Source organism: Thalassophryne amazonica, chromosome 8, assembly GCF_902500255.1.
Source record: "Thalassophryne amazonica chromosome 8, fThaAma1.1, whole genome shotgun sequence".
Classification (NCBI taxonomy): domain Eukaryota; kingdom Metazoa; phylum Chordata; class Actinopteri; order Batrachoidiformes; family Batrachoididae; genus Thalassophryne; species Thalassophryne amazonica.
In genome coordinates, this window is record NC_047110.1 from 97970555 (window position 1) to 97985517 (window position 14963).

General features: G+C 40.6%; 1 protein-coding gene across 1 annotated transcript; it reads right to left on the minus strand.

The window, feature by feature from the left end:
• Positions 1-455: 455 nt before the first annotated feature.
• wee2 (WEE2 oocyte meiosis inhibiting kinase) lies at positions 456-14632 on the minus strand. The gene is made up of 12 exons (XM_034177045.1): positions 14595-14632; positions 12951-13259; positions 12659-12864; positions 5481-5538; positions 4951-5120; positions 4688-4809; positions 3738-3884; positions 3554-3652; positions 3397-3482; positions 1043-1213; positions 790-938; positions 456-648 (listed from the first exon to the last, which is right to left on the minus strand). Exons 1-12 carry the CDS (start codon positions 14622-14624, stop codon positions 492-494), a joined length of 1704 nt encoding a protein of 567 aa, XP_034032936.1. The 5' UTR covers positions 14625-14632; the 3' UTR covers positions 456-491.
• Positions 14633-14963: the final 331 nt, after the last annotated feature.

Here is a 14963-nt window from a genome sequence, read left to right on the forward strand (position 1 = left end):
AATTTAACTCCGAGACTGTACATGTTGCCCATTTATGGAGTCATTTTCACACAATTTGAACGTTCAGATAAGCAGCACGCTTTGGAAAGTGTGTGCGTGTGTGTGTGTTTGGGGGGGGGGGGATATTATGGCTATAATCCCACACGGCAATGGATTTCCTGTACTTAAATTAAACCAATCTGTAAAATCCTAAAAGTTTATTTACAGTTTAAAAAAAAAAACATTTCAGATTTGTAAAATTAACTGAAGTACAGAACTGACAACAGTTTGTGGTCATTTAAGTGATTTGTCCAGTTTTGATTTTTAATTAAAATTCAATCTTGTACCTGCAGTCATTTAAAATGCTGTACATCATCAGAATCAATCTGTAAAATGCTGTACATCATATGGACATGCTGCATTTTCACAAGTTGGATGCAGGACAACTGCATTCACAGAAGGAAAAAAAAAAAAAAAAAAGACAATTCAGCACTACAGTGATCCTCTCAGACTCAACAAGGGGACCCAAAACTCATAGATCGCCCCGTCTTTCTACCAACAAGCCTCTTCTTCATTCTGGGTACAGATCCCAGTTTTACAAGGGGTTGCATCCTAGGAAAGAAGGTCTGCTGGGGTGACACCGCTGCCAGACGGGCCTCCTGCAGCTCTCTGCAAGAAGAAAAATTATTCAGAGACTCACATTGCCATCAAGATGGGGCTATGCATGATTTGTGTCTTCAAAGAAACAAACTCTGCCACCTGTTGGTCATAAAGTATGTGTGAGCCTGCAGGTGACATTAAGGTTCTCACTTTTCAAGCATGGCCGTCCTGAATCTCTCCACATTGAGCTCTCTGCGGAGCTGTGCAGCCAGCCTCCCCGGCCTCTCCTCCTTTAGCACAGCGTGCTTGCACAGCTCCTTGGCAGACGGCCGCTTTATTGGGTCTGGATCCAATAACAGCTGAAAAGTTTTTCACTCTGCATTTTAATGCTGCTGCAACAACTGCACATTAAAACCCATCAACATAATGTGTTGTGATGCAATGATTTCAAGATTTTGTGCACCTGAAGTAGGCCTCTGAAAGGAGAAGACAGCTCCTGTGGCAGTTTGGGCAGGTGGCCCTTTCTAAGGTTGTGCCACTCGTTCCCGTTCTGTGGCAGAGGTGGCGCTCCAGCTGCCAGCAGCACCGTGAGGCCCAGTGAAAAAATGTCTGCCCTGGGCAGGTGGCTGTAATCCTGGGGAGCACAACAGAATCTTCACCATGACAAAGATGGGAATTTAAATTATATTACAGGGCCGTATATAGGAATGTGAAGGGGGGGTCAAATCCTTGAGTTGGGGGTCCAGTGGGCCGCAGGGCCCCCGGTGGGGTCAAGGGGCAATGCCCTCATGGGGGGCGAAGCCCCCGAAGCAGAAGCTTTGAGGATTTCGAGGGGTAAAAAGCTACATAAATTTAATTTGAAACCCAAAATGTATCATTTTAGGAAATACATTTTTATGTACAAATAGTCCTTGCTTGGGATTGGATCAGTTGCCATAAGAACCACCCAGGAAGAACCAAGATAACATTAATGCAAACTTTATACCTGCCTGTCGATTGCGAATGACACAACCGACAGGCGTGAAAAAACTCACGCATGCACACGAAGGTTCAAGCTTGGCTGATGCAAGCGCACATGATTCAAATCCATATAGTTTTTACAAAAAATAAAAAGTTCAGATAGTTTTCTAACAGACCTCGTATTTAGCGGTATTAATATTCGCGTTTACATTATGAATATGTACGTATATGTACGTTATGTATTAAAATAGCAGTATTTAATTTGGCAACCTTGTTTAACTCGCAGAATTCGCATAATAAATCCCACGCGAATATTTGCACCTTTACAGTATTTGCAACAGGAAGGAGAAGCTCCCTTTATTTCTCATCTTATACATACAAACATGTTTTTACAAATCAGACAAGTGTAATTGTGTGTCTACATGGGTATTTACAAGCCTACTAATCTGTTTGATATCAGAGGAGGATAGGGACAGGGAGCAAAAATTCTCAACCCCCATGGGAAAAGTTTATCTAGCAGTTTCCCCTTTAATCACTTAAGGGATTACTCTGGCAGAGGAAATTGAAACTTGAGTGTGATAATAGCTGTGTAACAGTTAGTGCTTGTTGCTTATTATCAATGAAAAGAAAATACATAACGTTGCTATCCAGATCAGAAAAAATAAAAATAAAAAAAATTAGCAGAATTCTCAGTGGGGGGGGGGGGGGGGGGTCGGTTGAACCCCCTCCATGTATGGGCATGTATTATAACTTCATTGTTACTCAAATTCGGTGGTTATGCCATTTATTTCTAACCCCCAAAGAGGTTCTCATTCCAGGTGCATCTGCCAAATTCATCTGGAATTATGCATCATTTGCAGATCAGGACCTAGTTGTGGATCTTAGCCTTCCCGTACATAATGTGTTGCAATTTGACCATTTTTCAAACTAACATTCAGGCGTGAGAACTCCTCACAGAGCCGTCAAAGTCTATGTTTGCACGAGACTTATATCCTACTGCAATTAATGACTTTTGATATCAGGGACTTCATCGCATAATCGAGTGGTAGTGAAGGTCAGGCTCTGTTGAGTTCTTTAAAGTCAGTCCAACACTTTCTGTAGTTTACAATTGCTTATTTTAACTCATTTTATGAGATTACATGTCTATTGTCTGTATTGCTTTGATTTATCATTTTAAATGTTACTGTGCAACATTAACGCTGGCATTTAACACATTGTATTGTAAATCCATTTGACATGTATTTATCCTGAAACTGCTATAAAAAATATTATTGTCAGATGACAGATTTCAGGTAATCATGGATCTGCATGGAATTCTCAAGCCTGCATCATTTAGATGAACCTTGTCAGACAAAGAACAATCTTAATGCCAACTGTTATTGTTTGCTCTGGCAGAGATGTGCCTTCTGCTTAGTGATCAATAGAATTTTTATGTGCCCAGATGTACCCATTAGTTTGGTTTGTCCACAGACTGAATGCAAGCATTATTAGTCTAATGTCAGTGAATGAATAATGCAACTTGTAAAGCGCTTTGGGTGTCTTGAAAAGCATGTCATAAATCCACGTCATTTTACTTAATTTATTCATCCATTCACCCCCTCCCCCACAACCCAGTTCATGTTCTGCTGCATTATCTGGGTCCAGGTCATGGTGGCAGTGGCGCAAGCAGCTCATCCCACACTTCCCCAGCCAAGTTTTCTAATTATTCCTGGGAGAGTTACAGGTCATGTGATTAAAATACATACATACACATATATATACACACACACACATACATACATACACACACACACACACACACTCACATCCCCTTCCATGGACAACCACCTCTTGAACCTCCACCCATGTGAATTTTACCTCATGCAGGACCTCACTTGCGAGAAAGCGGCTGTCGCCTTCCTCAACCTGAGGACTGTTTGTAGAGGTCACATGACCCAAATCACCTGTAAAAATCCCTTGAATGTCAGAATAAGTGACAGAGCAGTGACATGCTTTCAACATATATTTGTAATACCAATTTTATAAACTACTCCTGCTGAACTGTTCCCATCATCTTCCTCCTCACTCTCTCCCACTGCACCCGTGCTGGGACGCTGGCAAATGAATATATTACCTACAGAGTATAACACAGGACAAATCTGAGCATTTTATGAGACTTTAGGCTGACTATGAACAAGAGAACAACAGAGGAGACATACTTGGTTTGATGTCCAGGTGGACGAGGCCTGAGCCGTGGATGTACTTTAGTCCCATGGATACCTGTAAGAGCAGGTCTTTCAGCTCAGCCTCTGAGAACAGCTCCCCCTGCACCTCCTTCTCCAGGATGGCATCACTGAGACTCCCACCTGAGTGGGACATGCCAATAACATTACTGTGGGGCAACGTTAAAGGGGTGGAGCTAAGAAACAACGTGTTTAGAATTGTGACAAAGGACATGTTCATACAACTGATTCCCATGCAACCATGGGAGGCGTCTGTCCAGTCCTGGAGTAGAATCAAATATATTACAGGATGGTTTCAGTTACAGAATGACATGTTTAACATCAAGACCAAGATGGGTTGATAGTTGAAATGAAAGTTGTGGGTACAAACCCTGGATCTGGAATAGGTTCATCTTCAGGCAGATTTGCAAAAATGAGTGGAGGTAGTGACATTTCCCCAAGATTCATAAAGCTTTCTGAAGACATTTGGTCATACCCAGTATGGAAGTTATTGCATTTTGGGGCACATCTGGTTCTTGAGTTACTTTTCACTAGAGCCTTTCATGAAAATATCTATCAATGTTATTTTTTGCCCATATGAAATGCAGAACATTTTGGCTGTTGGAAATGTGTCATTACATCGTTCCAGCAGAGGGCGCTCTGGTGATATAGTTTACAACACTCAAGCATGGCTGGGATTCTGGAATAGATCCTAGAAATGAGATCCAGAAGAATTGTTGGATATAACATTTAACTCAAAATTGAGCATACTTGTGAAATTTGCTGAGCAGGATTGCTAATGTCCTGGAAGAATCTGGGATTTCATTTTGAACATATTTTGAATCCAGAAGTTTTAAGTAAAATGTGGCCTTGGCAAAGGTTTGCATTCTCTCTAAGAATCTTGTCGCATCTTCATTCTCCAACTTTAAAGTTAACCTGAAACCCACCATCACAGTACTCATTTTGAATGATCATGTGATCATCTTCGGCCCAAGCTGAATAATAGCGGACAACGTGTGGATGGTGTCCAAGAACTGCGTGAGCGTACACCTCCTTTAGGGCCAGCTGCCTGAGAGAACAAAATGTCAGTCAGTGATCACATCAGGTTCTGCTGCAGAAAAAAAAAAAAAAAAAAAACCTCAATCACTGGACCCAAACAGGATTATCTATCCATGCTTAAGCACCACATTGTGCAATTATACTGACTCACTCATTGGCTGATCCGGCGAGAGGTCGGCGAGAGCGTTTTATAGCATACAAGCACCCATCCAGCCTCTTCACACACTTGAAAACCGCTCCAAACTCTCCTTTTCCAATGCACTCCAGCTCTAGGAACTCACTCTCGTAACGCGACAGCATGAAGGCTTGGATGGCTCGCCTCTGCCAGATAAACAGATGGAGGGCCCTGTGGTCAGACCAAATTTCTGAAGGAGGAACACACACGTCAGAGCTGTCGTGATTCTAATAACCATGAAGTGCCCATTTTCAGTGAGTTACCAAATATGGCGGTATTTCCACATGTCACAGGAACCGTATGGCAGCCGTTTTATTGGTGGAGATTCCTTTTGAGAAATCCCGGAAGTATGTAGGATTGAGTGGCAGGCTAAAAATTTGGGCTAATCGGAGAGACTGAGGAGGCGGCGGAATATGACAAAGCCTGATGCCATCAAGGCAACTGTGTGGGAGGAAGCATCTTCTCACAAGAAAGCACAGAGTTAAAATAAAATTAAAAAGTTCTACCTTTGAAGGGAGAAATGCTTCATCATCCTCTTCAGAGGACGTCAAGCTGTGTTTCAATCTGAAAAAAAGAAAAAAAAAATCAAAAAGGAAGAACCTTAATGGTGTCCAATTGCAATATAAAGGAATTAAAGGCCTCATTTTATTCAAATTCCATATTTATCTACATTTTACAGTTAAACAGTTGGGGTTTCATATTATGCATCGTCAAAGCAACAATATGGAGCTCAAAGCCCTCAAGACAGTGGAGACGCTTGTCGACTTCAGAAAGAACACAGTCCTGACCAACCCCATCATCCTGTGTGATTCCTCAGTCGCCATTGTGGAGTCCTTCCATTCATTACCTCATGTGACCTTTAACTTTTGACCCCTGTACAAACTGAAATTGACCTTTGTTACAATTTTTGCTGTACCCATAACAGCAAAAATTACCCCATAACATTCTGTCAAACAGTCCAAAGTATACCTTTTTGGAATAGTTATGATCAGACAAGTAATGTGAGTTTTCAACATGATTGGCGCATTTTTAAATTTTGACCTCTATGTAATTCTTCAATGACCCCTACCATCCTGGGATGGCTATTATACATTTCTGTGTAGGCCATGATACACTGAGACTGGATTCTAAGTGTCGTTTTGTCCCCTTAAGTGGTACCGATTAGGTCAAAATTGACTGGCTCATGGACTAACAACGGAGGATGTACTTTTTGCAGCAGCCAAGAAGTTCAACTTGCCAAAAACAATGATTGTGAACTTCTATACTTGCAATCATTGAGTCCATCATCTCCTCCTCCATCACTGTCTGGTACGCTGCTGTCACTGCCAACGACAGGAGCAGACTGCAGCATATCATCCACGCAGCAGAGAAGGTGATGACTGCAAGGTGTGACTGCAATCTGCCATCCCTACAGGACCTGTACACCTCCAGGGCCCTGAGGCAAGGAAGCAAAATTGTGGCCAATCCCTCTCACCCGGGACACAAACGGTCACCCTCCCCTCTGTCAGACAGCTGAGGTCCATCAGGACCAAAACCTCAAGACACAAAGCCCGCTTCTTTCTGTCCGCAGCTAAATGTAAATAATGCCAGAGATCCCAATTTACCGTGCCCCACCCCCCTTAGTAAATTGACCATCTCTGCACATCTTCATGCCTTTTCACAGCACCATTCCTCTGTTATATTTGACTGTGAACATAGTTTTGCCTATTTGACTCCCTTACTTCTTACAGAAGTATTTTTTTTTTCCATTTCTTTTGTTGTTTATGCACCAATAACACCAGATCAAATTCCTTGTATGTGAGAACTTACTTGGCAATAAATTCCATTCTGATTAACTCACCATGGCAATCCCTCTGTGGTGAGGAAGGTTGCCTCTTGATAGATGGGCTCTCTACATTCAAGGTCGATGCAAAGTCCTGTGCGTGGGTTTGATTAATGTGAGAATGTCCTTGCATGCCGACAAACAGTTCGGCAGATCCTTAGCCTGGTCCGATTTCAATTTAATTTCTATTTATATAGCGCCAAATCACAACAGAGTTGCCTCAAAGCACTTCACACAGGCAAGGTCTAACCTTACCAACCCCCAGAGCAACAGTGGTAAGGAAAAACTCCCGCTGAGGAAGAAACCTCAAGCAGACCAGACTCAAAGGGGTGACCCTCTGCTTGGGCCAAGCTACAAACATAAGTTACAGAACAATTCACAGACAAATATACAAGAAATGCTATTGGCACACAGGACAGGAGGATCGCCAACACGAATACAACTCCCATTTCTGGATGGAGCTGCACCTTAAACAGAGAGAAAAAACAGAATCAGGCATCAGAAAGACAAAAAATACTGTATAATTTGCCAGCATTAAACAACAAGAAAAACAGAAATACTAAGGTGATCGCCGGCCACTAGCCCTAAACCTCACTAAAAGACCCAGAATTTAGGTAAAGTTGAGGCCGCAGCCCGCTCCAATTACTAATAAATGATTTTTTTTTTTTTCGGCACACAAAATATTCAAATAGAAAAAAATGAACAATTCCACAAACAAACACAGACAAAACTAGTGAGTCTGAAAGAGTGTGGGCTGAAGCAAAGCTTATTAGCACCCACCCCTGCTAGTACAAGTCCAACAATTCTTATCAGTCATATTTACATAAATACAAATTCACTACTACATGTCGACACACAGACATACACATCGATATACTATTCACTTATTATATTTATATAGTACCAGATCACAAGAAAGTCGAATCAAGGCACTTTATGCCAGTAAGGACTAACCTTACCAACCCCCAGAGCAAGCACTAGGCAACTGTGGTGAGGAAAAACTCCCTATAAGGAAGAAACCTCAAGCAGACCAGGCTCTTGGGGGTGACCCTCTGCTTGGGCTGTGCCATATATACCTATATACTTTACAAACAAATATATACATATATATACACAGTCACTTATATACATATACACCTACCCATATCTATATACGCATATACATACCCACACATTCAAATATACAATAAGTCCCACTTATAAATTGAACATTCCCTATAAATCAAATTATATTTGCTTCTTTATGATACTTAGACATGATGTTCTTTTTGATTAGTTTCTTAAATCTTACTAAGGTACTACTCATTCTAACCTCTGTTGAACATTTGTTCCATTTCCTCACCCCAACCACAGACATACAAAAACCCTTTACATTTGTTCTTACTGGTGGTTTCATAAAAATTGCACAACCTCTTAAACTATATCTGGATTCCCTCAATGGAACAGACTCTGGACATGTCTCGGTAAGGCTTGGTTTTTTGCTCGAAATAAAGTTTGAATTGTAATGTAATTGACCAAATCTATGAATTTTAATAAATTTAAAGACACAAATAGAGAATGAGTTGGTTCACGATAATGTTTATTGCAGATGATTCGTATGGCTCGTTTTTGCAAAAGGAATATTGGATTGGTATTTGATTTGTAAGTGTTTCCCCATGACTCAACACAATATGTCATATATGGTACCATCAGAGAATGATATAAAGTAAGTAACTGTTCTTGCGGCAGTAGGTCTTTGGCTTTATACAAAATGGCTATAGTTTGACAATTTTGATTTCACATCATTTATATGTGGTTTATGAATTAAAAGAGTGAATTAAAATTGTGAATTAAAAATGAATTAAAAGAGTAAAAAGCATAAAACAAAACTGTACCAGTATACTAGCCTTACGAAAGGGAAAATAAGTGCATCTTAAGTCTGGACTTGAAAGTCTCCACAGAATCTGACTTTTATTGACGCAGGGAGATCATTCCACAGAACAGGGGCACGATAAGAGAAAGCTCTGTGACCCGCAGACTTCTTATTCACCTTAGGGACACAAAGTAGTCCTGCACCCTGAGAACGTAAAGCCCGGGCCAGCACGTAAGGTTTAATGAGGTCAGCCAGGTAGGGAGGTGCCAGTCCATGAATAATTTTATAGCTTAGTAGCAGAACCTTAAAATCTGATCTCACTGGGACAGGAAGCCAATGAAGGGATGCCAAAATGGGTGTAATGTGGTTGTACTTTCTGCTTCGTGTCAAAAGTCTGGCTGCATCATTTTGAACCAATTGGAGACCCCTAATGCTAGACTGCGGTAAACCAGAAAATAGAACATTGCAATAGTCCAATCTAGAAGGGTCTCGGCATCAGCCATAGACAGGATGGGATGAATCTTTGCTATATTTCACAGGTGAAAGAAAGCAGTCCTAGTAATATTTCTAATGTGGAGGCCAAAGGACAACGAAGGATCAAAATTACCCCAAGGTTCCTCACTGTCAGTGTATGACACACGAGCCAAGGCTGAGCGTTAACTGGTCAAATTGATGCCGATGTCTCACTGGACCAAAAACCATCATTTCAGTGTTAGCAGTGTTTAAAAGTAAGAAGTTTCTAGACATCCAACTTCTCATTGCTGCAAGGCAATCTTCTAAGGATTTTATGTGAACGAGATTACCAGCAGTTATCGGCATGTATAACTGAGTATCATCTTCATAGCAGTGAAAGGTAATTCCAAAACGCTGCAATATGTGCCCAACGGGTGCTATATAAAGGGAGAAAAGCAGGGGGCCTAAGACAGACCCCTGTGGAACCCCAAATTTCATGTCACTAAGGTCAGAGGTAGTGTTACTCTACAAAACACTGAGAACGACTGGTCAAGTATGACGTAAGCCATGCAAGGGCACTCCCAGTAATCCCAAAATGATTTTCCAGCCTATCAAGTAGAATATGATGATCCACTGTATCAAATGCAGCACTGAGATCTAACAGCAACAGCTCAAAGATTATTCTCAGTAAGATAGTCTACGAGCTGCCGTGACACCACTTTTTACAGAATTTTAGAGAAAAATGATAGCTTTGATAGGCAGATAGTTTGTCAATACACTAGGGTCAAGATTAGGTTTCTTAAGTAATGGTTTAATCACTGCAGATTTGAAACATTTAGATGATGAACATTTAGAAAGATGACTGGGAAATACCATAAGATCGGATCAATCAATCAATCAATCAATTTTTTTTATATAGTGCCAAATCACAACAAACAGTTGCCCCAAGGCGCTTTATATTGTAAGGCAAGGCCATACAATAATTATGTAAAACCCCAACGGTCAAAACGACCCCCTGTGAGCAAGCACTTGGCTACAGTGGGAAGGAAAAACTCCCTTTTAACAGGAAGAAACCTCCAGCAGAACCAGGCTCAGGGAGGGGCAGTCTTCTGCTAGGACTGGTTGGGGCTGAGGGAGAGAACCAGGAAAAAGACATGCTGTGGAGGGGAGCAGAGATCGATCACTAATGATTAAATGCAGAGTGGTGCATACAGAGCAAAAAGAGAAAGAAACAGTGCATCATGGGAACCCCCCAGCAGTCTACGTCTATAGCAGCATAACTAAGGGATGGTTCAGGGTCACCTGATCCAGCCCTAACTATAAGCTTTAGCAAAAAGGAAAGTTTTAAGCCTAATCTTAAAAGTAGAGAGGGTGTCTGTCTCCCTGATCTGAATTGGGAGCTGGTTCCACAGGAGAGGAGCCTGAAAGCTGAAGGCTCTGCCTCCCATTCTACTCTTACAAACCCTAGGAACTACAAGTAAGCCTGCAGTCTGAGAGCGAAGCGCTCTATTGGGGTGATATGGTACTACGAGGTCCCTAAGATAAGATGGGACCTGATTATTCAAAACCTTATAAGTAAGAAGAAGAATTTTAAATTCTATTCTAGAATTAACAGGAAGCCAATGAAGAGAGGCCAATATGGGTGAGATATGCTCTCTCCTTCTAGTCCCCGTCAGTACTCTAGCTGCAGCATTTTGAATTAACTGAAGGCTTTTTAGGGAACTTTTAGGACAACCTGATAATAATGAATTACAATAGTCCAGCCTAGAGGAAATAAATGCATGAATTAGTTTTTCAGCATCACTCTGAGACAAGACCTTTCTGATTTTAGAGATATTGCGTAAATGCAAAAAAGCAGTCCTACATATTTGTTTAATATGTGCATTGAATGACATATCCTGATCAAAAATGACTCCAAGATTTCTCACAGTATTACTAGAGGTCAGGGTAATGCCATCCAGAGTAAGGATCTGGTTAGACACCATGTTTCTAAGATTTGTGGGGCCAAGTACAATAACTTCAGTTTTATCTGAGTTTAAAAGCAGGAAATTAGAGGTCATCCATGTCTTTATGTCTGTAAGACAATCCTGCAGTTTAGCTAATTGGTGTGTGTCCTCTGGCTTCATGGATAGATAAAGCTGGGTATCATCTGCGTAACAATGAAAATTTAAGCAATACCGTCTAATAATACTGCCTAAGGGAAGCATGTATAAAGTGAATAAAATTGGTCCTAGCACAGAACCTTGTGGAACTCCATAATTAACTTTAGTCTGTGAAGAAGATTCCCCATTTACATGAACAAATTGTAATCTATTAGACAAATATGATTCAAACCACCGCAGCGCAGTGCCTTTAATACCTATGGCATGCTCTAATCTCTGTAATAAAATTTTATGGTCAACAGTATCAAAAGCAGCACTGAGGTCTAACAGAACAAGCACAGAGATGAGTCCACTGTCCGAGGCCATAAGAAGATCATTTGTAACCTTCACTAATGCTGTTTCTGTACTATGATGAATTCTAAAACCTGACTGAAACTCTTCAAATAGACCATTCCTCTGCAGGTGATCAGTTAGCTGTTTTACAACTACCCAAACTACCCGGATCTGAGGACCTGCTGCAGCCTTCATCCATTTTCACAGCTGCAAGGTTATTACCTCCTCCAAATGAGCCACTGTTGAGGTCTTGTTTCACAGAACCTTGTTCGACATCTTGTGTTCAGGTTTTCTTCTGGGGCTTCATGATTACCATAGCGGCCACAGGCCACACAAGGCGTTTCACCTCAACAAGCAATCCCCTACTTGATTCATTACCCAGCAGGTGTCATGACGCAGACAAGGGGTTGGATTCCCAATTAAAGCAACAGGCAGAAGAACAGCTCAACCCATGCTACCTCCCTGAAAGGTAAATGTGAAGTTAAAAAAAAAAATAAAATAATTAATTAATAATAATAATACTACACAGCTGAGGTATGCCCTGATGGTGCCTTTTCTTAAATACTGCAGCATAAAGTAGACAATAGTGCATGAATCCCCCTAGGTGAAGCACTAATACATCACAGTCTGCTTTCCTAGCAAATGTCAGTATCCCTTTACAGCTGGGTGGACTGGAACCATGAATATTAAGCATCTTATTCAAATACTGAAGCAGAAATCTGAATTTGAACCCCAGTCTACACATTTGTGGTCCAACTCCTATCCCAGAGAGCCGCCTGCTCTGCAACATGTAATGTCTTTAACACAAGGTGTCACATGTTACCTTGCATCATGTGACACCTTGTGTTAAAAAAAGAAAAAAAGTGTGCCCTCAGGATGAAATTACTGTAAAACAGACATATTGAAAGCCATTTCAGAATGCCTGGAAACTCTTTGATCAAGCTTAAGGGGTCCTAAAGGTTTATCCACTCAGACAATTTAACAATCACATTTTGTGGGATAATGACATTAGTCAACCATTCCACTGAATATCCCAGTTATCATGACTTCTCACATGTGTGAGCTATTTCCTGAGGAAACTGCCTTTTAGAAATTCTACCCAGTGGATCTGCTAGACTATACCTGCATCCATAATCATCTTCACCACTCCTAGAACTCTTCCTCCAGTGGCCCTCACTGCTCCTGCGTATGGTTTCAGGGGTGAAAGGATTCACATTGACAGAAGGTGCCTCAATGAGGCTTCCAACAGCTGAAGTAAATCGCAGGGTCTGTTGAGGACGACTCGTCTTACAGCTTGAAAAAGGCTGTGATGACTTTGAAAGCAAACTCTACACATGGGGACAAAAAAGTATTTCTGATTAAAATTGATACCTGAAAGAAAGCAGGGCAATCGAGAAACTAATCTATTCCCTACCTTTGGTGTGCTGGGGGAGTCACAGAGCCTCAGCTTGCTCCAGGAAGCAAACGGTATAGGACTAATGCACTGTAAAGGAGACATTAAGGTATTGCTCCGGTTCCGATGGCGTTGCACTCTGGGGGTCCTGCACACTGAACTTGGACTTTGGATCCTGGAGATGCAGTCATCTGAGCTGTTGTCACTGCTGTTCCCCTCCTCACCACAGCTTGAGAATTCCAGCTGCTGGCTCACCCCATCGAACACCACCGCCATGCTTGGGGCCTGATTTTGGGCAGAGATTTCGTTTAAAAGACAGCATATTTGACTCTTCAATGAACAAATTCACAATTTGAAATGATCACAAATCAGATTCAGGATTTATCCAAGATCCAGTCACAAAAGCAAGACAATTCAGGCATACTTGGGTACCAACCATTCCACTTGGTCCCAACAAGCCCATCACCAGAAGGTACATCTGAAATGCAAGCCTAGGTTTGACATTTTAGTGAAAGAAAATCCTGCTCTATACAACTTCATCATGAAGTGGTATAACGTGATATAAAATGCAAAAGCACTGTGCATAACTTCTCTAATCACAGCCACAGAAGCTACAACATCTTCTGGGTTGTCTGGGTGTCTCACTCTTCTTCTTACAGAGTCACCTTTGAGAGCTGTCTACTCCATAGATTTATCATAGAGTGCCATACTGTTTGTATTTCTTCCTAATTGATGTAAACAAAGTCCAAGACATTCAGTGATTTGGAAATGTTCCTGTATTCGTCCCGACTTGTCTAAAAAAAAAAAAGAAAAAAAGAAAAAGAAAAAAAAAGGGCAATAAAACTGATTATAGGTATTATACCAAAGTGTTCCATTACTTATGCAACCCATCATCTTGGCTTTTATATTTTAATTGATTTATATCAAGTTGTAGAGATTTGCATTTAGTTTGAGTTTAAGGAAGATAATTTTGGAAAAAAAATGGATTTGAAATAGCATAAACAAATTAAAATGTGTGAAATCCCAAATGTTCCAATACTTTTGGAGGGCACTCTATCAGATATGACTGTAGCTCAGTGTGCAGAGCGTGTAGGGTTTGAATCAACCTTCTGACACTTTTGTCTTCCTATACACGGTATACAGTCATACCGTGATAAACAAGATTAATTAAATCATTGGTCTCAGCATTGAGGCTCACACACTATTCACTTTTGTTCTAGTCTGCCATTATACATTTTGTTCAATGGCTTTATAAGTTTTATAAGTTATACATTTGTTCACTGAAGAAGCACTAAAGGCCTTAAAGATTTGCTTTCTGACATACTGAAGTTTACATAAATGCCTGGAAGATAAGACAAAAATAAATAAAATTAGACCAACCAACTTTTTTTTTTTGCCTAGTAGCAATTCAAGGTTTGCATGCAGTACCACACCAATAACAGCCTTTAAAAAAGTTAATGTAACTTTAACCTAAATTTAGTAAAGTAATTTGTAAGTGGAATACTCAAACAGGACAGTTTAATGTACATATTCCGACCACAAGAAACACAATCTTGATCTTAAGAGGGTTTATGATGTCAACTACGTCTTTTAAAAGTCATTTTACGGTCACGTGGTAATCAGTTTACACTGATATCATGTGGTGAGAAACAGCAGCAGACATACCTGACTGGTTAAATTATGCGTCACATGCATAAGGACACAGTTTTAAGTCTTAAAAAAAAAAAAAACAATAATAATAATATGAATGTATCGCACGTATTCGCGAATAGAACAACTCGCCCGACGCCACCACGCACAAATTAAAATATATATACATATATATTTCACGTCTTTAACCAGCTTCCGGTTTAAATAAATGACGCTACGATCGCTCTGATTGGCTAATAAACAGCATACACCTGATACTTCAAAGAGACATAAAATTGTGATCATCGATAATAATAATAATAATAATAATAATGATAATTTATATATCACCCGTAAGAACAATTTAAAATCAAAATGTCAGGTGGGGAAAAAAATCCACAAACA

What these genes read in the sequence shown, in the direction of transcription:
- wee2 (XM_034177045.1), bottom strand. Translation starts at nt 14,624, where the DNA reads ATGCATGTGACGCATAATTTAACCAGTCAG. An exon ending in AAGCATTTCTCCCTTCAAAG is followed by an intron (nt 5,121 to 5,480) that starts GTAGAACTTTTT and finishes TTTATCTGGCAG; the next exon opens with AGGCGAGCCATCCAAGCCTT. An exon ending in CTTTCAGAGGCCTACTTCAG is followed by an intron (nt 939 to 1,042) that starts GTGCACAAAATC and finishes AAAACTTTTCAG; the next exon opens with CTGTTATTGGATCCAGACCC.